The sequence below is a fragment of the Hemiscyllium ocellatum genome, chromosome 9, assembly GCF_020745735.1.
Source record: "Hemiscyllium ocellatum isolate sHemOce1 chromosome 9, sHemOce1.pat.X.cur, whole genome shotgun sequence".
Lineage (NCBI taxonomy): Eukaryota > Metazoa > Chordata > Chondrichthyes > Orectolobiformes > Hemiscylliidae > Hemiscyllium > Hemiscyllium ocellatum.
Window position 1 is genome coordinate 16,479,282 of NC_083409.1, and position 26,183 is coordinate 16,505,464.

The 26,183-nt window shown below is 46.8% G+C and overlaps 2 gene segments (V, D, J or C); one reads left to right on the forward strand and one right to left on the reverse strand.

The window, feature by feature from the left end:
* Window positions 1–26,183, reverse strand: part of LOC132818608 (Ig kappa chain V-V region MOPC 149-like) — a gene marked incomplete at its 3' end in the record, with an annotated part of 322,978 nt that overhangs the window by 252,361 nt on the left and 44,434 nt on the right.
* LOC132818607 (Ig kappa chain V region Mem5-like) lies at window positions 423–13,296 on the forward strand. The segment is given in 3 exon segments: window positions 423–490; window positions 677–1,006; window positions 12,439–13,296. Coding segments are annotated over 3 exon segments (708 nt in total).

Sequence of the window (26,183 nt, forward strand, 5' to 3'; positions counted from 1 at the left end):
AATGTTTTCACCCAGAGGGTGCTGGGAGTCTGGAACTCACTGCCTGAAAGGCTGGCTGAGTCACAAACTCTCGTGACATTGCAGCAATGTTTAGATATACATTTGTGTTGCTGTAGCTTCCAGGCCTATGGACCAAGAGCGGGAAAATGGGATTAGTTTGTCAAGCTCTTTGTTGTCCAGCACAGACACAATGGGCCAAATGGTCTAATTCAGCGCAGTTCACATCAATATCTCTCTAGGATAGACAGACAGAGAGGGAGAATGGCGGAGACAGAGAGAGAGAAGTGAAAGTGTGAGGGGCTGATGTGGCTCTCTCTGCCTAATGCCATTTACATACTGAGGAACACCCAGTCAGACTCTCACAGGCTGCAGCTTTATAAAGCAGAGCCCAGTGAAGGGAGAGTTTATCAGGAACCAGGCACAGGGACAGGAGCACACACCATGATTTCACACATCCAGCTGATCTGGCCCCTGGCATTCTGTGTCTCAGGTACAAATCTCTCTCCTTCCACCTTGAATCTTTAGCTGCTCTCCATTTCACTCCAATTCCACTGACTTGTGATTGAAGGGAAAATGCTGAAACCAGAGGAATGCTCAGTGTCTCCAACAATCTCTCATTTGACAGGCTCTTTGTGTGACAGTTCTGACTGCATTGTGTTTCTCTCTGACCCCTCAGGTATCAGTGGGGACATCACCATGACCCAGTCTCCCCCGGTGCTGTCAGTGGGACTGGGCCAGACCGCAACCATCACCTGTAAGGCCAGTCAAAGCATTAGCAGCTACCTTGCTTGGTACCAGCAGCGAGAAGGTCAGAAACCCTCTCTCCTGATCTATGCTGCAACAACTCGATTCACAGGAGTCTCCGATCGATTCACCGGCAGTGGATCAGGGACCAGTTTCACCCTGACAATCAGCAACATTCAGAATGAGGATGTCGCTGACTATTCCTGTCAGCAGTATTACAGCTGGCCTTTTACGTTCGGTAAAGGAACCAAGCTCAGACTGAGTAAGTAAACCTCAATCCTCTGTTATTAACCCTGTCAATACTGAAACACACTTTCTAAAATACAGTTGCTGATTTGTTGAAGGTGTTAGTGGGGAGCTGCAGTGAATGAAATGGTTGATTGAGGAGCACTGTGTCTAACAGGGTGTCCAGCTGTATTTCTTTACTTTCATGCCCGCTTTAAAAAAAGCAAGATATAAGTCAGTAAGTTTTACTCACCGTGTGGAGGAGCTCTGTCCATTTGCAGCCTGTGGTCCCATTCCTGCAGCATGGAGTGAAATCAGTGAGTAGCCTCCTGCCAGTCTCAGTGTGACGGACACGGGGCAGAGTTTGATGTGAGCTCTGGCTCCCTGTCCCAGTCTCTGATCTCACTGACCTCAGCAGCAGCAGCAGCAGCAGCAGCAGCAGCACAGTGAGACACCGAGCTCCCACCTCCCCCAGCTTCAGCTCTGCTCAATCACACAATCACAGAATTGTTACAGCGCACAAGAAGGCCATTCTGCCCATCCTGTTTGGACTAGCTCTCTGAATGAGCAATTCACTGAGTGTCATTCTCCTGCCTTCTCCCTGTCACCCTGCACATTGTTCCTTTTCAGATAACAGTCTCATTCCCTTCGGAATGTTTCAATTGAAGCTGCCTCCACCACACTCAGGCAGTGCATTCCACACCTTAACCACCCACTGGCTGAAAATGTTTTCCCTCATCTCACTTTTCTTACTTTTCCAATTACTTTCAATCTGTGGCCTCTCGGTCTCAATCCTTTCACAAGTGGAATCATTTTCTCCCTATTTACTCTGTTCCAGGCCCCCTCCTGATTTTGAATTTCTGGAACAATTCTCCTCGCTGCCTTCTCCAAAGACTTGAAGGTGCCGGTGTTGGACTGGGGTGGACAAAGTTAAAAATCACACAACACCAGGTTATAGTCCAACAGGGGGTTTATTTGGAAGCACTAGCTTTCGGAGCGCCCCTCCTTCATCAAATGGTTGTCAGCGGTGCTCCAAAAGCTAGTGCTTCCACATTAACCTGTTGGACTATAACCTGATGTTGTGTGATCTGTAACTTTCTCCAAAGAAGACAGTCCCAAATTCTCCAATCTATCTTCATAACTGATATTCCTCATCCCTGGAATGATCTTTGTGCATATGTTTGCCAGCTCTACAAAACATTCACCTCCTTCCTGCATTATTCACATTATTTATGTCCCTCATGATTTTATAAACCTCTGTAAGGTCACTCCTCAGCCTCCGGCACTTCAGGGTAAAAGATCTCAGTTTTTCCAGCCACTAATGTTCACAGAGTCAGACAGCGTGGAAACAGATCTTTCGGTCTAACTCCTCCATGCTAACTAGATATCCAAAACTGACCTCATCCCATTTGCCAGCATTTAGCCCACATCCCTCTAAACCCTTCCTATTCATGTACCCATCCAAACATCTTTTAAATGTTATAATTGTATCTGTCTCCAGCATTTTCTCTGACAGCTCGATCTGGACACGCACCACCCTCTGTGTGACAAGTTACCCCTCAGGTCCCTTTTGGATCTTTTGCCTCTCATCTTAAACCTATACCCTCTAGTTTTGCATTCCCTTTCCCAAGGCAAAGACCTGGGATGTACACCCTGTCCATGCCTGTCAAGATTTTATAAACATCTATAAGGCCACCCCTCAGTCTCCGATCCTGCAGGAAAAATAACCTCTTCCGACAGTTCAAACCCTCCAGTTCCAGGCAACATCCATGTAAATCTTTTCTCCAGAATTTTAAGTTTAACAGCATCCTTCCTATCACAGGATGATCAGAATTGTTCACATTATTCCCAAAATAGCCTCACCAATTTCCTGTACAGCTGCAAATGATGTCCCAACTCTGATACTTAGTGCAGTGACCAATAAAGGCAAGTGTACCCAACACCTTCTTCATCTCCCTGTCTCCCTGTGACTTCACTGTCAAGGAATAATGCCCCTGCCCCTGCCCATGCACCTGCCCCTGCCCCTGCCCCTGCACCCTGCACCTGCCACTGCCCCTGCCCCTGCACCGGCCACTGCCCCTGCCCCTGCACCCTGCACTTGCCCCTGCCCCTGCACCCCGAGGTCACTTTGTTGAGCAACACCCCACAGGGCCCCACCATTAACAGTACAAGTCCTGCCCTGGTTTGATTTTCCAAAATGCAACATCTCACATTTATCTAAATTGAACTCCATTTGTCACACGTTTAGATCGGAGCGGTGCTGGAAAAGCACAGCAGGTCAGGCAACATCCGAGGAGCAGGATAATTGACGTTTCAGGCAAAAGCCCTTCATCAGTATTCCTCTAGCTGAAAAGTCGATTTTTCTGCTCCTCGGATGCTGCCTGACATGCTGTGCTTTTCCAGCACCACTCTGATCTAAACTCTGGTTTCCAGCATCTGCAGTCTGCACTTTTGTCCATTTGCCACACCTCTGCCCATTTCCCCAAATGATCAAGGTCCCACTGTACTCTCAGATATGCTTCTTCACTATCCACTGTACCACCAATTTTGGTGTCATTTACAAACTCGCCATAATTCCTATATTCACGTCCAAATCATTTATTTAAATGATTAAAAGCCATGGACCCAGCACCAATCCTTGTGGCACACAGCTGACATCTGACCTCCAGTCTGAAAAGCAACCACTTACCACTACTCTCTGTCTCCTATCTTGAAGTCATTTTTTTTTACCCAAATGGCTAGCTCCCCTGGATCCCATGTGGCCTAATCTTACTAATCAGTCTATCATGTGGAACCTTGTCAAATGCTTTGCTGAAGTCCATATAGACAGTGTGTACTGTTCTGCCTACCCCAATCTTCTCTTCAAACAACCTCAATCATGTTAGTGAGACATGATTACCATGCACAAAACTGCATTGATTGTCCAAATGCATGTAAATCCTGTCCCTCAGAATTCACTCCAATAACTTACCCAGCAATGACATCAGACTCACTGGTTTATAGTTCCCTGGCTTTTCCTTACAGCCTTTCTTAAATAATGGTTAACATTAGCCAACCTCTCTGGTTCTCCAGAACCTCACTCATGGCGGTCAATCAGAAACATACCTCAGCAAGGGTCCAACAATCTCTTTCCTCGCTTTCCACAATGTCCTGGGATACACCTGATCAGGTCCTGGAGATTTATCTACCATCTTGCACTTTAAGAAATCCTCTTCTATAATGTGGACTTGTGTCAAGACATTACTATTTACTTCCCAAGTTCCCAAATTTCCATGTCTTTCTCCATGAAAAATACTGACCTGGAATATTCATTTAAGACCTAAACCATTTCCTGTGGATCCACCCAGAGGTACATTGTTCATCTTCATGGGGCCCTATTCTCTCTCTAGTTACTCTTTTGCCCTTTTCTTATTTACCATAATTCTACCACTTTTGCCCTTGAGTAAGTTCAGGAATTGTTTGCCCTCCTTCAAATGTATCTCGAATATACCTGGTCCACATCCTCTATTATTCTTTTCAGGACTTTCCTGCCAACCTTTGATCCCACTTTATTCAGATCCGATACATCCATATCCTATAGAAGCTGGCATTTTCCTCAGTGAAGATGTTTGACCCTGAAAAGGCCTTTGTTCTTTTCTACCGTCACCCTCAACTTTGTGATACAATGATCACTCTTCCTTAAGTGTCCTCTCACTGACACTTGATCCACTTGGGCCTCCTCATTCCCAAGATCCAGATCTAGCAGAGCCTCCTTTTTCATTGGCCTGGAAACATGCGGCTGGAGAAAATTCACATGAACACACTCTCACGACTCTGGCCCCTCTGTCCTTCACATTGCTACTACCCCAGTCTATATTCAGAAATTAAAGAAATTCCACCCCCCCAACCCCATTTGTAATGACTATTATATTTGCAGGTCACTGTAAATTCCTTGCAAATGTATCCCTCTAAATCCTTCCCATTGGGTGGTAACTTATTGACTGCACTGATGATTCTGTGGACCTTGGTGTTCCTCTCTGGTATTACTTCCTGACTCCCACAGCTCTGCCAAGTTAGTTTAAACCCTCTCCAACAGCACGAGTAGATCACCTCAAAGGAGCTCAGTGCCAGCTCTGTTCAGGAGCAACGCTGTCTGGTCTATCCAGGTCCCATCTCCCCCAGACCCACTCCCAATGTCACAAGAATCTAAAACCCTCCCTCCTGGATCCTCTTTCCAGCCCCACAGTCACTTGTGTTATCCTCCTGCTCCTCTTGTCACTTGCGTGGGCCACTGGGAGTAATCTGAAGATTCCTACTTTTGAGTTCCTGATGTTAATTCCCTTCTGAGCTCCCTAAATTCTGACAGCAGGACTACATCCCTTTTCTCCCTCTGTCACTGGGACCGATGTGGACCACGACTGCTGTCTGTTCCCCCTCTCCCCTCAGGGTGCTCTGCAGTCGCTCAGTGACATCCTTGACGCTGGCACCAGGGAGACAACACACCATCCTGGATTCCCATCTGCAGCTGCAGAAACACCTATCGATGCCCTCAGTCTCAAATCTCCTTTCACGATCACTCTTCCAGTCTTGCTAATACCACCCCGCCCTCCCCCCCGCCCCGGCAACCCCCCATTATAGCTGAGTCACCAGTGATGCCATGGACTTGGCTCTGGCTGCACTCTCCAGATGAACCATCATTCTCATCAGGATTCTGAACTGTATCCTGGTTGGAGAGTAGGATGCCAGGGGACTCTTATACTAGCTGCCTGATCCTTTTGGACTGTCTGCTGCTCCCCCATTCCCTTTCTCCCTGCATACTCTGAGGCTGCAGAGTGACCATATCTAGAAACGTGCTCTCCACGGAGCTCTCAGCCTCACGGACGCTCCGCACTGACACCAGCTGCTGCTCAAGCTCCAAAACCCAGAGCTCTAACTGCTGTCACAGACCTCACTTCCTGTACTCATGGTATTCCAGGAGCTGGGAAACATTCTGAAATTCCCACATGGATGCACACTCTCTCCACTCTTTGGTTGTCTCTTGGCAAAGTTCTGATGACAAACAGCTCCAGGAGGGCTCACAGTCCAGTGGGTTCAGTGTTCCAAGGTTTTGGGGAAACTCTCCAGAAGTCTTTAAGAAATAGGAGCAGAAATCAGCCAATCAGCCCATTGAATCTGCTCTGCCATTTGATCTTGGCTGATATGCTTCTCACCCCCATTCTCCTGCCTACTCCACAGGAACGTTCGATCCCCTTCACAATCACGAACCTATCTATCTCTGTCTTAAGTACACTTAGTGACTTGGCCTCCCCTGCCCTCTGTAACAATGAGTTCCACAGATTCACCACCTTCTGGCTGAAGAAATTCCTCCTCACCTCAGCTCAAAAGGGTCGGCCCTTCATTCTGAGGCTGTGCCTTGGTTCCCGAGTCTGTCCTGCATCGACTCTATCCAGGCCTATCTGTATTCTGCAAATTTCAATAAGATCCCTCCTCATCCTTCTAAATGCCATTGAGTACAGACCCAGAGTCCTCAACCACGCCTCATATGACAAGCCTTTCATCCCCAGGATCATTCTTGTAAACCCCTCCAATGCCAGCACATTGTTTCTTAGAATATGGGTCCCTAATCTGCTCACAATATTCCAAATGCAGTCTGACCAGAGCCTTACACAGCCTCAGCAGTACATCTCTGCTCTTGTATTCTGGCCCTATTGAAATGAATGCGAACATTTCATTTGCCTTCCCAAGCACAAACTGAACCTGCCTGTTAAACTGAAGGGAATCCTGAATGAGGTTTGTGCTTTAGATTTCCAAAGGCTTTCCTCATTTAGCAAACAGTCTTTGCATCTCTTCTTCCTCCCAAAGTGCACACCCTCACACTGTAACACATTGTATTCTATCTGCCACTTCTTTGCCCACTCTCCGAGCCTATCCAGGAGCTTTTACAGCCTTCCCACTTCCTCAACACTGTCCCTCCACCTACCTCATGTCACCTGCAAACTTAGCAACAGTGTCTTCACTTCCTTCATCCAGATTGTTAATGTATAACGTGAATAGTTATGGCCATAACATTGACAACTGCAGAACTCTACTAGTCACCAGTGGCCATTGTTCCTCATGCTCTGCTTTATGCCAACCTGCCAGTCTTCAATCCATGCCACTACATTGCCACTAATACTGTGGGCGCTTATCTTATGTCAAATGCCTTGTGGAAATCCAAATAGATTACTTCCTCGGACTCTCCTTTGTCTGACTGGCTCATTGCCTCCTCAAAGAATTCTAACAGATTTGCCAGGCATGACGTCTCCTTGATGAAGCCATTGCACTTCCAATCCTCTGCAATTTCATCCTTAAATTGAAGTCTAAAACCTTACCAACAACTGAGTCCTGGCTAACTGGCCTACAATGTCCCACCTTCTATCTCCCTCCCTTCTGAAACAGGGGTGGTATGTGAGCCATTTTCCTGTCCCTTGCCCCCACCAAATCCGTCCCCATCTCACCTCCATACCCTGACTCCATTGATTACTGAAAGATCATCACCAATGCCTCCACAATCTCCTCAGCGATCTCCTTCAGAACACATGGGTGTAGTTCATCCAGTCTCGTTGCGTTATCCATATTCAGACCTTTCAGCTTCCCCAGTACCTCCTCCTTAGTGATGGCCACTACACTCCCCTCCGACCCCTGACAGTCTTGAATTACTGGGACACTGCTGGTGTTTTCCATGGTGCAGACTGAGGCAAAATATCTATTCAATTCCTCTGCTATTCCTTCATTTCCTGTTATTCTTTCTCCAGCCTCATTTTCCAGTGATCCATAGTCTATTTTTGACTCCCTCTTCCTTTTTATACACCTGATAAAACTCCTGCAATCTTCTTTTATATTACTGGCTAGATAACTCCCACATTTCACATTCTCCACCCTTAATGCTTTTTCAGTTATCCTCTGCAGGTTTTTAAAGGCTCCCTAATCCTCGGGCTTCCCACTATTCTCCACCACATTGAGTGACCTTTACTCAACTGAAATACTGTTCAATCTGATTGCAACTTCTCCCTCTCAAACTACAGGGGGAATTCTATTGTATTATGGTCACTTATCCACAGGGATACTTTCACCTTAAACTCACTAATCAAGTTTGCCTCAATACACATCACTGAATCCAGACCTGCCAGTTCCATAATGGCTCAACCACAAGCTGCTCCAAAATCATCGACATTCCATGAAACCTTTCCTTGAGATACACTACCCAGCCCACCTATCCATTGAAGTCTGCCCTGACATTTTCTGTCTCCTAATTGATTTCCTTCCCCACACCCTGATTACTGCTTGGAGACCTGGACATAACTTGCATCAGATTCTTTATTTATTGCAGTTCCTCAGCTCTACCCACACAGATTCTACACCTTCTAACTCTACATCACTTCTTGCTATTGATTTAATTTCATTTCTCACTAACAAGGCAACTCTTCCCCCTCTGCCAATCTGCCCGTCCTTTTGATAGGACACGTAACCTTGGATATTTAGTTCCCAGCCCGAATTCCCTTTCAGCCATGTCCCTGTGATACCCACAACATCGTACCTGCCAGTTTCAATCTGTACTACCAGCCCATTGTGTATATTGTGTGCATTTAAGTACAACACCCTTAGTCCTGCATTGATTGCTCTCCTTCCCATCATTGTCCCCTTATCTGCTGTGCTTTATGTTCGATTCCTGATCCTTTCTGTACTCTCTGTCCTTTTACATCTTCTAGAAAAATGAATAACCTTTCCTGAGCCCTCCTCAACTTTAACTAGTTTAAATTCCTTGGAAACTCAATTTACCTGGAATTGTGACATCACTTTGTCAACCTTACTCAGAATGCTTTGTGCATTTAGATACAAACTCTTTAAGTTTGTTCTATTATTGATTTTCCCTGCACTTTTATGATCCCTTTGATATTCAAAAATTCCATCCCTTTCTTTTATTTTTTGGTAACAATCAATCCCATCACTAACCAGCAATCCTACCTTCTCCTTTACCTTCCATTTTCTCATTTTCCATCCAACTGAACCAAATTACTTTCTCTTTGGGTTGAGTTCAGGCCAATATTTATCGTTGAGCCAACATCATTATTGGTCTTTGATCTCATTGCTTCTAGTGGGATCTTGCTGTGCAGAAACTGGCTGCCACGTTACTGACATTGCAACAGTGACTGTTTGTCAAACAAAACTGTCTGTAAATGTCTTTGGGAGAGCCTGAAGTGTTAAGGGCTGGATTGAAATACAATTAGAGTCAGAGGGATGGACAGCACAGAATCCGACCCTTCGGTCCAACTCGTCCATGCTGACCAGATATCCGAAATTAATCTAGTCCCACTTGCCAGCATTTGGCCCATATCCCTCTAACATCTTTCTATTTACATACCCATGCCTTTTAAATGTTGTAATTGTACCAGCCTTCACCACCTCCTCTGGCAGCTCATTCCATACATTTAACACCCTCTGATTGAAAACGTCCCTTAGGTCCCTTTTAAATCTTTCCCCTGTCACCTTCAGCCTATGCCCTCCAGTTCTGGACTTCCCAACTCTGGAGAAAAAATCTTCTCTATTCACTCTATCTATGCCGCTCATGATTTTATAAACCTCTATACGATCACCCATCAACATGCAATGATCCAGGGAAAACAGCCTCAGCCTATTCAGCCTCTCCTTTTCATGCAAACCCTCCAACCTTGGCAACATCCTTGTCAATCATTTTAAGATTCGCAACATTTTTCCTACAGCAAGGAGAACTGAATTGCACACAGTATCCCAAAAGTGCCCTAACCAATGTCCTGTACAGCCGCAACAGCTCCCAACTCCAATACTCAATGCACTGACAAATAAAGGAAAGCAAACCAAATAACTTTGTCACTTCCCTATGTACCTGCAACTTCATCTTCAAGGAACTATTCTTCATTTTTTGGAATAACTGAGAGTCTTTCAGTTGTGAAAGATGCCATTCCATGGCACTATTGGATGAAGAGCAGGCAGTTCCCCCTGGTGTCCCTGGTCAATATTTATCCCCCAGTCAAAATCACTCAGAATGTATTTCTCTGCTAATTATCACATGGTGTTTGGGATCTCGCTGTGCACAGTCTGCTGGAAAGATCCAGTGGGACACCCTGAGTTGGGGACAGGTGCTACACAAGTGCAAGTCTTTCTTGAAGGTTGGAGTCTCCTGATCAGGATCCTCATCCATTGTCTGCGCACTCTCACCTTCCAGGAGTCATGGGGTCATTAGGAGCAGTGACCCTGTCTGACCCTAGGACACTGAGACTCTTTGCAGCCTCACCCTTGACCTCAGCCCAATAGTGTGCAGCAAGGTTTGAAATATAATCTAGAATCTTCTACACAGACACCCCAACGTGATTCTTTCCTGACGTGTGTGTGGATCCGAGTCTTCTCCAATGTTCTTGGATAAAGTTCTCCTGATCTGTGGGTAATCGGAGGTTTGTTAAAGAGATACCACGCTCCATCCCACTTTCCAGCTCTTGCTCCATAGCTCTGGAAGTTTTGCTGTTTCAAGTGAACATCTAAGTGTTTTTTCAATGTGATGAGGGTTTCTGCCTCTCCCACCCTTTCAGACAGTGAGTCCCACATCCCACCAAGCTCTGGGTGAAAACAAAGACCCTCAACCCCCCTCTAATCCTGCCCCAACTGATTTCAATCTCTCCCCATGGTTATTGCCCTCTGTGCTGGTGGAAATCAGTCCTTCCTACCCACTCTGTCCAGGCCCCTCATCATTTTACACACCACCATCAAATCTCCCCTCAGCCTCCTGTGTTCCAAAGAAAACAGTCCCAGCCAATCCAATCATTCCGCAAAGCTCAAAGTCCCCACTCCAGACAAACTCCTCCTCTGTCGCCATCTCTAATGGAATCACATCCTTCCTGTATGTGGTGACCAGAACCGTACACAGTTCTCTCACTGTGCTCTAACTGGGGTTTTATACAGTTCCAGAATAAACAAACACCTTGCTTTCACAGTCAACCAAAAATGAGATAAGGGAGGTGATGGTCTAATGGTGTTATTGCTGAGCTGTTAATCGAGAGATCCAGGTAATGTTCTGGGGACCAGGGTTAGAATCCAGCAGATGGTGGCATTCAAATTCATTCAAAACAACATCTGCAATTAAGAGACTAATGATGACCATGAAACCATCGTTGATTGTCAGGAAAAAGCATCTGATTCCCTTATGTCCTTTAGGGAAGAAAACTGCCATCCTTACCATGTGACCCCAGACCCACAGCAATGTGGGTGACTCTAAACTGTCCTTTGGGTGATTAGGGATGGGCAATAAATGCTGCCGATCCAGCAATGCCCTCATTCCATCAAGGGAAAAAGAAAAACAGTTTATCCCATGTGTCTTCTGAACCACCTCACTGACCTGCATTAATCATCATGGCCACATCTTCCACCTCCACACCCATCTGACTTCCAGCTTCAAAATGATGAGAGACATTCCTTCATTATCTGAGAAACAGATAGAAACATCAAACACAGGAGCAGCAGTAGGCCATTCGGCCCTTCAAGGCCTGCTCCACCCTTCAATATGATCATGGCTGTTCATCCAACACAGTCCCCTGTTCCTACTTTCTCCCCACATTCTTTGATCCCTTTAATCCTAAGAACTGTATCTAATTCCTTCTTAAATACACATTGCATCTAATTCCCTTTTGCTGGAAAAATGGATGACAATTATTGGGTTGTTGTTTTTTGACCAGTATGGACACAATGGGCTGATGGGTCTTTTGGGCCCCTATGACTCTATTGTTATTTATTATGAATAACTGGGTACCAAGGGCTGACCCTGTGGCACCCTAAGTTGTTATTACCTGCCATTCAGAAAAAGACTCATTCTTTCTGTGCTGCCTGCCAACCAGTTCCCAATCCATGTCAGTACGTGAACCCCAATCCTCTTGTTTCTTTGGTCTAGATGTGGGAGTCCCACCCTTACTCATTGTGGGAACAGATTCTGAACAGTCTGTCTCATCCTTCGAGGGCTCCCACTGCCCTGACACTGATTTCCCATCATGCCATTGGTTCCGATCCACTTTTACCAAAGCACCACACAGTTTAGTAAAATGAAAACTTTTACACTTGCTCCATGGTTCTCCATTTCCATTCCTCCTCTCAATCTCACTGAGTTCTAATCAGTGTCACTAAAATGCTTCCCCATCGATAGCCCTTCCAGCTTCCCACATTCATTCCATAACTGATGGTCCAAAATTGTCCCTTCTCTCTCTGCTGCTTCACCATCACCTTCTCAGGGACATCTAGGGACGGTAATGAATGCTGGCCCTGCCAGTGACACTCAGATCGCAAGAAGCAATTTGAACAGTGTCTGTTCTTTTGTTGGGTTTATTCTGTATTGACTAAGAATGTTCAAAAAGATCGTATTGTCAGTGAATATTGTGAGGGTTGAATTCCCTTCAAATGTCAGGGATTAAAATTGTTTCTTTTGTCTTTCAGTCCGTGACAACTCTCAGCCCAAGCTGACCCTGCTGCCCCCCTCCCCTGAGCAGATTAATGCCAAGGACACTGCCACCCTGGTGTGCCTTGCCAATCACTTCTATCCCGATGAGCTGGAGGTGCAGTGGAAGAAAGACGGTGCAGTCATTTCGGACGGGGTTCAGACCAGCAACTACCTGCGAGCTTCGGACAGCACCTACAGTGTCAGCAGCCTGCTGACCCTCTCTGGGTCTGACTGGGAGTCCAACGCTCGCTTCTCCTGTGCCCTCACCCACGTGACCCTCCCCTCTCCCCTCAGCAAGAGCATCAGGAGATCAGAATGTGTGTAGAGTGTTGGAGACAGTCCACAGAGGAGACACAACTTTAAATAGAACAGGGCTGAGCTGGCAGGACAAAGGTCATTGTCAGCACTGAATTTCAACTCTCTTCCTTCTCAGGACTGCTCAGGGAACCTTCTGAGGTTTGGATATTAAAGCACATCATTGCGACAGTGTCGAGGGAGCTTTATGCTGTGTCAAACCCCATGCTGTCCCTGTTCTGGGAGTGTTTGATGGGGACAGGGTTGACTTGTGATGCCAAGTAAAATCTCTTGAAGTTGCTGAAGACTGTCAGCTGTACAAAACAATGTGAACCTCAGAATTCTCTGCTTCAATAAACCAGATCTCCTTCCTGCTCAGCTGTCAGTTCCAATTTAAGGTTTTGTCACTGTTTAAAGGGACAGGATTCTCATGTTATTGAGCAATTCTCCACAAATGTTTTCCTTAAACACCATTGTGGCTGTGAATTTGAGCAGCTTCCTCTGTCTGGGCTGTTAATTGCAGTTTTTTTTCTGTCAATGTGAATGTGGAAAAGGGAATAAAGGTGAAGATTCAGTCTCTGTCTGGTGTATGCTTTGGAAATAGATAACCTTCCCCACCCCCCAGTTGATTGGCTGCATTTCAGCAGGTCATTGTCGAGATTGGCTGGTTGGCCTGTCAATCAATTACAATCATTAATCATTAATCATTTTCAAATGATCCCTTTGATCAGGAATTTATGTAGGTTACAAGATTCCAAAAAGAACAGAAACCGAAAGCTGTTAGGACTCAATAAGTACAATCTGATGCATTCCCTCTTCACTCTGTTGGTCCAGGCCCATCTGATGGGATCGCACTGTGCAATCTCTGCTGCATGTTGGGTAGCTGCTGAAACAATCTTTGGCCAATCACTGACATTGTCAGCTGTGTCTCTCTGAGGTAAAAACAAGGACTGCAGATGCTGGAAACCAGATTCTAGATTAGAGTGGTACTGGAAAAGCACAGCAGGTCAGGCAGCATCTGAGGAGCAGGAAAATCGATGTTTCGGGCAAAGCCCTTCATCAGGAATAAAGCTCTATCTGGAATGTGTGCCTCTCTGAGGGCGAGTGTTTAACTTAATGCTGCTTGGAGGGGTCTCTCTCAGTGTGGATTTGTTACTCAGAGAGACACCTACAGGCAGCGTTCAGTAACGCACCCACATTCGGAGACACCTGTCTCCAGCATGGAGTGTGATCATGTTCCTCAGTGCTACCTGTCTCACAGAGTGAGTGTGTTACTCTGTGCTGTCTATAGGTGTCTCTCTGAGGTATGTGTCTCCGAGTGATGGATTGAGAATGGGCTTTGTGCTGGGGATTGAAGATTAGGCTTTAATCTTCTCAAATCATGAATGGAAAACAGTTCTGCTGATTCAGTCTGAGATGGCAGCTCATTCAGATGGCCAAAGTTAAAAAACACACAACACCAGGTGATAGTCAAACATGTTTATTTGAAAGTAGAAGCGTTCAGAGCACAGCTTCTTCATCAGGGAGCTGGACGGGCAGGATCATTTGACACAGAATTTATTGTAAATTCAGATGGCAGCTGAGAAAGGTGAATACTGAGAGTGTATTCTCAGTAAGGGAGGGATTTCAGAGGCAGTGGGCACTGTGCTCCCTAATGCAGAAATGTCGATTTTCCTGCTCCTCAGATGCTGCCTGACCTGCTGTGCTTTTCCAGCACGACTCTAATCTAGACTGTGCTCCCTAATGTGTTGCCCAATTACACGGGGACTTTCTGAATCCAGGGTCAATCGTGGCTGCCTGCCCAGCCAATGCTGGCTCCCCATAGTCATATTTCAGTGGTTAATTAACCCAAAACAAGGTGCAGCAATATTACCTTCCAGGGAGGGGAGCTGTCTGAGGGAGGGAGGTTGAATTCTTGCAGCCCCAAGAGAGGTTGCGGTGGATTAATGACAGGTATGACCACCATGAAGGTGCCACCTTCTCTCCCCCTGCTACAGCTGTGATGACCCTCAGGTTAAAAGTGTGACTGCTCTGGGATGATGACCACATTCCTGGGTGATGGAGGGAAGGCCAACCTCTCCCAAAGGCAGCACAGGCTGGATCGAAGGTGAAACAAGAGTAAGCATGGGGAGATTGAGGGTGACAGAAGCGGGAGGGGGGTCAAGTTGGTTGGCATGTTGTTTTTCAGAGTCAGGTCCCAGAGTATCAGTCCTTCTGACACTCCTCTGTTTATCTGTCAGCCAGGGCTCCCTGATTGGACAAAGTTAACTGTCCCTGTCAGAGAGCTCATATTTCATCAAAAAGAATAAAACATTTATTGAACAAGGAGCTCAAGAGCTAAATGACATTAAACAAAATGAACGGTTTGAAAGATTTCATTATGGACACTGCAAATAAGATTTGGTGAAGAACTTTTTCACTCAACAGGTGGTGGGAATCCAGAATGGACTGTCATAAAATCCCTACAGTGAGGAAACAGGCCACTTGGCCCAACAAGTCCACACTGACCCTTGGAAGAGTAACCTACCCAAGACCCAATCCCCTGTCTTATTACTCTGCTTTTCCCCTGACTAATGAGCCTAACCTACACATCCCTGACCACTATGGGCAACTTAGCATGGCCAATTCACCTAACCTGCACGTCTTTAGACTGTGGGAGGAAACCAGAGCACCCAGAAGAAACCTATGCAGGCACTTGGAGAAAGTGCAAACTCCACACAGACAGTTGCCTGAGGCTGGAATTGAACCTGGGTCAAAACACCCAATCCAGCCTTGACTTCGCTCCAACCTCTGCCTCCACTTCTGCCCCTCCCACTCTGCAACCAGGACTGAGACTACATTTCCCAGAGTCACCCTGAGTCCAACTGCCTCCCTGCAGCCAGCCAGCACACTCGCTCTCCCTCCTCACCCATCCACCCCCACAGTGCACCCGATCCCTCCACTTCTCCCTCTTCACCACATCCCCACCTTCCCACTCCTACACCTCACTCCATAACCCACCTCTACCCCAATCTCCTTTCTCTCCCACACCCATTCTCTCCCATTCCCATTACCCTTTCCCCTTCCCCTCCTTCAGCCATCTCGGAGCCCCATGAAAACCTCGTCCCCCACGCCGAGCCTTGCCCCTTATTTCCTATCCCCCCATGACCTCGAACTCTCTGAGGCCAAAAGGTTCATCCTGAGAAAAGGGCTCACATTTGTTCCCAACCTCAAAAAACCCCGCACCCACCAGGACGTGGAGCTCTTCTTCCGCCGCCTCTACCTCTGTTTTCTTCTTTAACAAAAACTCCCAAACTCCCTCTGAGGACCCCTTCTCCCACCTCCAACCTTCCTCCTCCACTTGGTCACCCCCCCAACCCCACCACCACCAGCTGTGTACACACCCTAGAGCTCTTCATTGCTGACCACTGAAGTGACATCAGCCGCCTCAATTTCTCCAACCCCCTCACCCTCTCCAATCACCCCTCCTCCAAACATGCAGCCCTCCACTCTCTCCGTACCACCCCCGGTTCACCATCAAACCCACTGACAAAGGTGGTAGTCTGAGGAATGGACCTCTATGTCGCAGAGGCCGAACCCCAACTCTCTGACCACACATTCTACCTCCCCCTTGCCCATGACCCCACCCTGACCCATCAGGCCAAAATCACTCACACTGTCTGTGCCCCCATTGCCTCCAGTGATCTCACCTCCACTGTCTCCAATCTCACAGTCCCCCAGCCCTGCACTGCCCAGTTCTACCTGCTCCCCAAGATCCACAAACCCAACAACACTGGCCGACCCATCATCTCAACATGCTCCTGCCCCACCGAACTCCTCTCATCCTACCTCAACTCCATCCTCTCCTCCTTGGTTCAGGCACTTCCCACCTACATCCGTGACACCAACCATGCCCTCCACCTCTTCAGTAACCTTCAGTTCCTAGGCCCCCAGCACTTTATCTTCACTATGGATAGTCCTTATATACGTCCATACCCAACAAGATCAGCCTCCTGGCCCTCTGCTTTTTTCTCTCCAACAGATCCATCCACTCCCCCTCCACCAATACCCTCCTCCATCTGGCCCAACTGGTCCTCACCCTCAACAACTTTTCCTTTAACTCCTCCCAGTTCCTCTAAATCCAGGGGTGGCTATGAGTACCTGGATGGGCCCCAGCTCCCCCTGCCCCTTTATTGGCTATGCTGAACAGTCCCTCTTCAGTGCCTACACAGGCACTGTGCCCCAGCTCTGCTACCATTACATCGATGACTGCGTTGGTGCAGTGACCTGCACCCAGGCTGAACTGGAGCAGTTCATCGTCTTCGCCCACAACTTCCACCCTACCCTCAAATTCACTTGGTCCGCCTCGGACACCTCCCTCCCCTTTATTGACCTCTCCATTCCCATCTCCAGTGACCGTGTTCAGATAGACATTTACTGCAAACTCACAGACTCCCATTATTACACGGACTATACTTTCTCCATCCCATTCTTCCAATTCCTCCGCCTCTGCTCTATCTGCTCGAATGAGGAGACATTCCACTCCCAAGTATTCTAGATGACCACCTATTTCGAACAACATGCTTTTGCTCCCTCTGTCATCCATCACACCACCTCCATTTCCCATTCCATTGCTCTAAACCCACCCCCTCCAAACACAATAAAGACAAAGACCCCATTGCCCTCACCTATCACCCAAACCAATCTCTGTATCCAACACATCATCCTATTCGCCAAACCCAACAAGACCCCACCACCAAGAATGTCTTCCTCACCATACCCCTGTCTGCCTTCCACAAGGACTGTTCCCTTTGACAATTCTTGGTTTGCACCACTCTCTCCACCATCTCTCCTGAACCCCCCGGTACCTTCCCCTGCACACGGAAATGATGCAAAGCCTGCTGGTACACCAACCCCAAAACCTCCATCCAGGACCCCAAACAGTCCTTCCAGGTGAGACAGAGGTTCACTTGCCTCTCCTCCAACTTAGTTTACTGCATCAGGTGATGGCGATGTGGTCTTCTCTACATCGGGAAGACCAAACATAAACTTAGGCAGCGGTTGGTCGTGCATCTCAGCTGGGCCTGTAGGAGCCGACCAGACCTCCCAGTCACCACCCATTTTAATTCCCCTTCCCACTCCCTTTCTACCATGATCATCTTTGGCTTCCTCCATTGCCACAATGAACCAAATCGCAAATTGGAGGGACAATACCTCATCTTCCGCCTGGGCAGCCTACAGCCCAGAGGATTCAACACTGAGTTCTCCAAATTCAAACACCTTCCCTTCCCATCCCCGGACTCCCTCCCCAGCCCCTCCCTTCTCTTCCACTCCTCTCTGCCACCAAACAGATTCATTCCTTCCATTAACGAACCAGGTCGTGTCCTCTGCCTGTCATCATGTATCCCCATTCTCCACCTTGCCCCGCCACCCCCTTTATCTGCAGCTCCGCCTACACTCACCGCCATTCCTGAAGAAGGGTTACACCCAAAACATCAACTTCTTCACCGCCTGATGCTGCCTGACTTGCTGTGTTCCTCCAACCTCCTGCCTGTCATTGAATGGAACCAGCAGGAAAGGGCTGGACAATCAAGTGTCAGGGCCATCAACAAATGGGAATGGGACACACTACAGATAATGCATTGAGACAGTCAATCACAAAGAGGTGACCAAACTGAAAATGAAACACTCATACACAGTGGACGGAATTTAATATCAGAAAGTGTGAGACCATGCACTTTGTTCGGAATAATCGAAAGGCCGACTATTATTTAAATAGTGAGAGATTCCAAAAAAGTGCAGTACACAGTAATCGGTGTAGTATTGTGCATGAAACATTGAAAGTTAGTGCAGGTGCAGCAAGGAATTGAGAAGGCAAATGGAATTTTCACTTTTATTGTCTGGGGTTGGAATTTAAAAGTAGAGAAATCTTGTTGAAACTTTACAGGATGTTAGTGAGCCTGCATTTGAAGTATTGTGTGCAATTTTGGTCCCTGAATTTAAGAAAGGATGGACAGTCATTGGAGTCCTACTCCTGCTTCAATTTCTCATGTTCTTGTGGGCTCCAGTGTCCCTCCCTCACAGCACAACTGGTTTGTCCCTTCCCTGCAGTAGCAGCCTCCAGTCTCTGGGTGGTGCTGCCATATGATCTGCCTTGCCCAGGCTGTCACAATTCCCACATCACAAGAATGCCTGGACTTTGGAAGTATTGAATTGGCTGTAAAACATTTTCCAACATCCAAGCTTAAAAACGGCATCACAGAAATATAATTCTCTCTCCTTTTATGTTTTGTCTCCAAGCCTTCCCACCTGTCATCCAACAACATCACACACTTGTGTAAAATCTAGAATGGATCATGAATCTCTGGGAGAACTTACTTTGTGACAACACTGAGTCTAATGACCACACCCTCAGTGGGCTTTGAGGGTGAAGGTCAATAGCAGTCTCATTGGGACTTGATCTGAATTGTCTCCAGTCAGTCAGTGCTTTTGTCTGGTCCAGACAGTACTGACCAACCTTAGAGCCCTGTGGACTGATTGAGATGAAGGGTGAGCTATGCTGGACTTTCACACATGGCTCACACACGGTGAAGCAGGGATTCCCCATTTCAGAAGAGTAAATGGAACAAACGAACTGGCTGGATGTGACATCCCCACCTGTCCCCAAGAGAGTGGGGACAGGAACAGTAATATTCTCACACAGAAAGGACAGTAAAAATTTTAACCCAGAGAGAGAGAGGATAGGAAAAGCAATGCTCCCTAAAGACAGGGGACAGTATCTGTCTGTTCCCCACTTTCTTGTTGTGTTGTGACCTTGGGAAATTGGTTTGGTTGATATTTTCTCAGTTGTATTTAGGTTTGATGAGGTGATTCATTAACAAGGATTCCAATTACATATTTCCTGTAGCAGCAGATCCATTGAAGATCACAGTTTCATTTGGAGGTTGCCCAGGTTTCTGTCCAGGCTGATGCAGCATGGTCTACCAGTGCTGCTCCTATTGGGCTAAACCATCACACACGAGGGAATCTGATGGGCACTTTCTCTTTGTGCTGACAAAGGGAGAGATTTGGTTCTACTGCGATGGCGGCCAGAGAAATTAGTCAGTGGATGTAGTTCCAGCTGAGCAGAATGTTCTGATATTCATGGTGGGATTAACCTCAACAGTTCCCACTTGCCTTTACACCGACAGTGGAACAGGAAGTCACCATGCAGTGATCTCCTGGCTCACACTGAGAAACCAAGTTGATGGTATAACTGCAGAGAGCAAGGCAATGGCTTGGACTCACCGAAAAACCAGAGGCTTCAGCCAACAACTGGGTTACAGGCAAATGGCGTGTTGTATAAACTCTCAGTATCTCAGCGAACATTCATTGACAAACATAACTACAAAATGGAACAGGATATTGTTTATGAAAATTGGCATTGCAAAAATAAAATCCAAACACATTATAGGTAATCTCATTTCAAAGACTACAGCGTGTTCTTTGGAAACTGGACGATAATGAGATGAGAAATCAAACACCCATCCACTCCGTCACACGGTGTTGAAGACGCACTGTCCTCATCATAACAGGTTTGCAAGCATCTGAATAACATGAAAGGGGAGAGAAACATTGCAAACTGTATTATCACGAGAGAGGATCCATTAAAACCTAGAACCATGATGTTAAATGCTCCCTGCTCTAAACAACACTGATGCATTCACATCATTGGAATGTTAAATGATTTAAATCTCAAGAGGCATTGATGATTTTTTTTTCCAAGTCCATAGCAAGGAAGCAGTAGCTAACATATGAACTCTAACAAAATGATAACAGGCACTGAATACAGAGCTGACTCCAGAGAGAGTGAAAAAAAAATCAACCGCAGAGATCTGTCCAGTGCTGGGAACATTTTAGACAAGAGACCTTGTTGCCAGCAAGTTACTGCAGCTTGAAAACTCCAGTACGGTCAGAAAGAGAAAAATGACAATGTACAGATTGTTGAACAGGCCCCTACACCTGGGCCTGAGGCAGGAGCCCAAGCTCCAACACACTGCCTCACTTCACACCAACCTTCACACAGTGCGGGGTCATGAACTCTGGCCATCAATCTCTCAGGGACTGGGACGGAGTGAGGGAACAGGGACAATTGTAGAGCAGTCAATAAGGAGTAAAGCAAGATGGAGAGGGTGTGTTGGAAAGGGGTTAGAGGAGGAAATATACTTTGTGCTACTCAGTACAGACATCATCTACGTGTTTCACAGAATGAACAAACAGCACACTGTGAAGACAAACAAAATTCCCATCAAAGTATTTTTCTTATCACAGGGGATATTTTCATTATGGAGCCCTCAGTACCCTACTTCTAAAGCTGCACTGTCTCTCTGTGGGTCTCTGCAGATTGAGCCTGTCAGCTCCAAGCAGAGTCCCACTTTACGTTTTACTGATCAAGGACAGTGAAGCAGCTGCCCTCTAGTGGCGAGAGAGAGCTTGCACGGCTGCTGAGGATTATGGGTCCCCTTCCATTCGCGCCCACACAAACCAGCAGCCACTTCAGCTGCTTTATTGAAAACCACAAACTTTCAAGGCGCTGTTCTTTCAACGGTGGAACTGGACACACGATCAAATGAGTTAGGGGCAGAGGAAGGAGATTCATCCTCTTGAGCCTGCTCCCCATGGCTGACCTGATTATTCCACATTCTTACCTTACTCTGATAGATTCTTGAAAGCAATGGCTATCTACTTCTTCACTACAAGCATTCAGAGGTTTCATTTCTATGTTTGATGAAGAGTTCCAAAGATCTATGACCTTATGCAAGAAACAAAAATTGCTTATCTCGGTCTTCTATGAGGGAACTTGTTTTAATTTGATATTCTCCCCGAAAAGGAAACACGCTTTTCACATCCACGCTGTATTCTATGTTCAGGTTGATATGGAATCTGCTTGAATCAGCTGCTCTCTCATGCTGTCCTGAAGAATGGTTAGATCATGGCTAGAATATGGTGCACAGTTAGGGCCTGCTTTGAGGGGCAATACATAATGGGACATGGACAGGGGATCTAGGGTCACAAGAGATGTGCAGGCTAGCAAATGGAAAATGCCATGGAAAATGCAGGATTACAGGAATAGGGTGGGGGAGGTTTGCATCTGGGTGGGATGGCCTTCAAAGGGTTGGTATGAGTTTGCTGGGCTTTACGTGGCCTGCTTCCACTCTGTAGGAATTCCTCAATTCTGTGATTCTACGAAGGCCAGGCAGGATGTCAACAGTGGAGGGAGGGTATTCTGATGTTCAAAAATTCTTAAACGAATAAACACAGTAAATGTAGATTGACTATCAGTGCAGACAAACTGAAAGGCAAAATGACATATTCTCCAGTCATATACCAGGTACAGAAAAGAGATCGGAAAAACCTTTTGATACAGTTATTGGAATTGAATGATGAATAATCATAAACAGAGTGCTCCATTCATAAAAAGACAGGAATACTTTTTAGAATTTCAATAGGCCTGAAGGAAAAGAGGAAATCAGGATCAAATAGTCATTTGAGAATATAGCACTTGAGTGAGACAAACGAACGCATTTCATTTTGCCTTGCTTTCGCTCCATGGATGCTGTCTGACCCACTGGGGTCTCCAGAGTTTTGCTATGCTATTTCTTACAAATTGTTTTGTTGTGTGCAAGACAAAAGCTTTGACAAACTGTTTCTTTTTTTCAGCGACACTTGAATTTGGATCATTTTCGAGAGAAAGCAGGGCCATGGAATCATCTTTCCCTGCAGGGAGGGAGGGAGTGTGTGTGGAATCTCCCATGGGCAGGGTTCTCCTGGCTGCCACCACATCAGGAAGGCTGGAGCTTGATGATCGAGCTGAATGGACAGGGCTCACTCTCACAGTCCTCCGGGCCATGGAGCCTCTTGTGATGGGAGCATCTGCTTGGTCTCAGGGCAGACAATGACATTGCAGTGGGATTGGAAATGGGACAACTTGACAGTGGATGCTGCACAATGGCTGCACTGACTCTTCCTCTCTGCCTGATCCCTCCCCACACACAGGAGAAGTTGCATTAGGAACCTGTTCTAAAGGGCTACAACCCACTGCAGCACTCCCAATCTGCAAAGAGAAGAACATTTCTACAAAGACTTTGCCAAAAACAGATATTCCCACAACTTCATCCACAGATGCCTGATAGACAAACAACGCGATGAGGGTATGCCACGACCTAACCCACTAGCCACGCTACCTTATATAAAAACATCGCAGTATTCCAACTACTCATAAACTGCCCAGAAACTGACAGCCACGCTCAGACAACCCACAAGAACAAAAGGCCCAATACCCACCATGTGAAAGACAGATGTAATTTACAAGAATCCATGCAACGTTTGCACGAAACACCTCGGACAAACAGACAGATAACTAGCCATCCACATCCATGAACACCAACGAACCACTAAACCCCATGAGCAGCTGTCCTGAGTAGCTATACACACAGATGACAAGAACCACAAATTTGATTGGGCCAACACTATGATCATAGGACAAGCTCAACAGAGGACAGCCAGAGAATTTATATAGGCAATGCACTTATCCATGGGATCCATCAATAAACAGATTGACCTAGACCCAGTATACTGACCACTGCAATGAATATCCGGAACCAATAACTAGAAACAGCAGGAATGGAACCAAATAAATTCCAGAAGACACAGCACAACAGCACTTCACAGGAAGCTCCAAAGCTCTGAAGATTTCACCGAGACAGGGGACAAAATGTCTACAAATCAACTTCCCAGCTCGTGGGCATACCCACAACTACAGCAAGAGTGAGACATTTTCCTGTCCTACAGTGCTCCCCAAATCCTTACCTACCCTCCTCATTGTCATACCCTCCTGCCCCTTAATACACATGGAATTGGACTGCCTGGTCCTGAGGCTTATAACATCTTTCTGGAACAAAGTCTCCAGGTATCTCTGCACCTCCCTGATGTGTCACCAATACTTTCAACTTAGCCTCCAGTCCAAACACCCTGTGTGGGAGTTGTTGTAGATTTATACATTCACTGCAGATGTATTTAATCTGAGTCACTTTAACTCAATAAAGAAATGTTGATCTCATTTACAAATGAAAGATACCCATTCCTCTATTAAACCAGTAATTGTCTTCAGTATCTGAATTAAAGTTTTCGTGCTTTCCATTTATTGACCTTCCCGAATGGGGGTGTCCCGAAGCAGTACAAGATGACATGAGGATATAGACGGGCTGGGAGGGTCAGATGGGCTCATCAGTAACAAGCGGAATTCATTCAGATAAATGTGAGTCAGTGGACTGAGCTCTCCCTGACCATGCGAGTGAGGTGAGGGCAGAGTGACAGCACTTGACACCAAGGCCTCTTTGATGGTGTGTGGCATCAAGGAGCCCGAGCAATGCAGCAGCTTTTCACCCGCTGTTCTAGGAAAGGGATCAACATCGGGATCCCTCCGAGCAACTCCTGGGGGTTCTGTCATCGCAGAGGGACATGTCCTCCTCCTCAGTTCCCACAAACAGCAGCAAGTCAGCCACACACTGTCCAAACTGTTTGGGGGAACTGACCTGAACTCTCACAGCCCTGTGCCATGCTCTGCTGGAAGATGGAGGGACTATTGGAGAGCCCTTGGCACAGACAGCTCCATCAATATTGTTGGTCTTTAAACGTGAAGTAGAACTTTTCCTGGTCCTCAGCCCTCCCTGTCCCGATATGGACCAGAATACGTTCAAAATGACCAACTGTGTAAAGACCCACTGCCAGTAAAGTTTTCAATATCTTTGAAAGGTTATGCTTGTTATTACAGCTCAACACTGTCCCCAACAAACAGTCTCCTGGACAGGGACAGAATAGGGTTAGATCCAGCGTAAAACTCTTTCCATACTGTTCCCACCAAAGACACCCAGGACAAAGGACAGGATAAGAAACAGAATAAAGCTGTCTCCATATTGTCCTCGTCAAACACTCCAGGACAGGGACAGCACTGTTTGGGTACAGAGTGAAGCTCTCTCTACAGTGTCACAGGAACCTGCCTTAACCCCTGAACCTCAGAGTCTCCCAGAGGCCAGTCTCAAGAAGGAAGAGAGTTGAAATTCAGTGCTGACAATGACCTTTGTCCTGTCAGCTCAGCCCTGTTCTATTTAAAGTTGTATCTCCTCTGTAGACTGTCTCACACACTCTACACACATTCTGATCTCCTGATGCTCTTGCTGAGGGGAGAGGGGAGTGTCACATGGGTGAGGACACAGGAGAAGTGAGCGTTGGACTGGCAGAAATATCAGTTTGAATATTTGTATCGGATACCTCACAAACCCGATGCTTTTTAAATTCCTTTTTGATTGTGGACATTGAAGTCCCCCACCCAGAGTACATTCTGTGCCCTCACTGCCCTCAGAGCTTCCACTAAGTGCTGTTCAACATGGAGGAGAGACTGACTCATCAGCCGAGGGAGGACAGTACATGGTCATAAGCCAGAGGTTTCACAGAATCAGAGAATCATACAGTGTAGAAGAGGTCCCTCATCTGATCATGTCTGTTCCACCAAGGCAAAACTAAATCTACTCTCCATCCACTTTCCAGAACTGGGCCCAAGGTATTGAATGTTCGGATATTTCAGGCGCTCATCCAGGCATTTTTTAGAAAGGTATATTTTATGGGGATCTGCTCTGCTCTTCTCATAGTGTCATGGCATCTTCTACTGCCCCCTGAGAGGGCAGACATCAGAACATCCCATCTGAAAGATAATCTCTTAGCACTGAACCTCTGACAGTGTTGCACTCCCTCAATATTGACACATCAGCAGTGCAGCACTCCCTCAGCATGAACTATCTGATAGTGTGGCACTCCCACGGTATTGACTTTCTGACAGTGTGGCATTCCCTCAGTACTCACCCTCTGACAGTACTGCACTCCCTCAGTGCTGACCCATCATTAGTGCAACACTTCATCAGTACTGACCCTCCAATAGTGTTGCACTCCCTCAGTGCTGACTTTCTGACAGTGCAGCATTCCCTCAGTACTGACCCTCTGACAGTGCTGCACTCCCTCAGTGCTGCACTGCACTCTCAGTCTGGATAATTTGCTTCAGTGATAGAATCATGTAATGATGGAATCTGTACAATGTTGAAGCAGGCCATTCACCCCAATGAGTTCACACCAATCCTCCGAAGAGCATCCCACCCAGATCCAAACCACTGCACTATCCTGTAACCCTGCATTTCCCAATGGCTCATCCACCCAGTCTGCTACATTGTGAGTGTGAGGGGAGAGTGCTCCCCACTGAGACCAGGCTGACACCTCCTGGTCCAATGGCCTGCCTTGTTTCCCCATCCCAGCCCACACTTGGAGGAATGAGACCACCTGGGGAGGCTGGAGATGTTTCCCAGCCAGAGATAGTGCCTTCAGGAGAGAGATGGAGAGCAGATGTTAGAGGCAGGGAGCAGTGGGGACTGTTGTCTTGAGG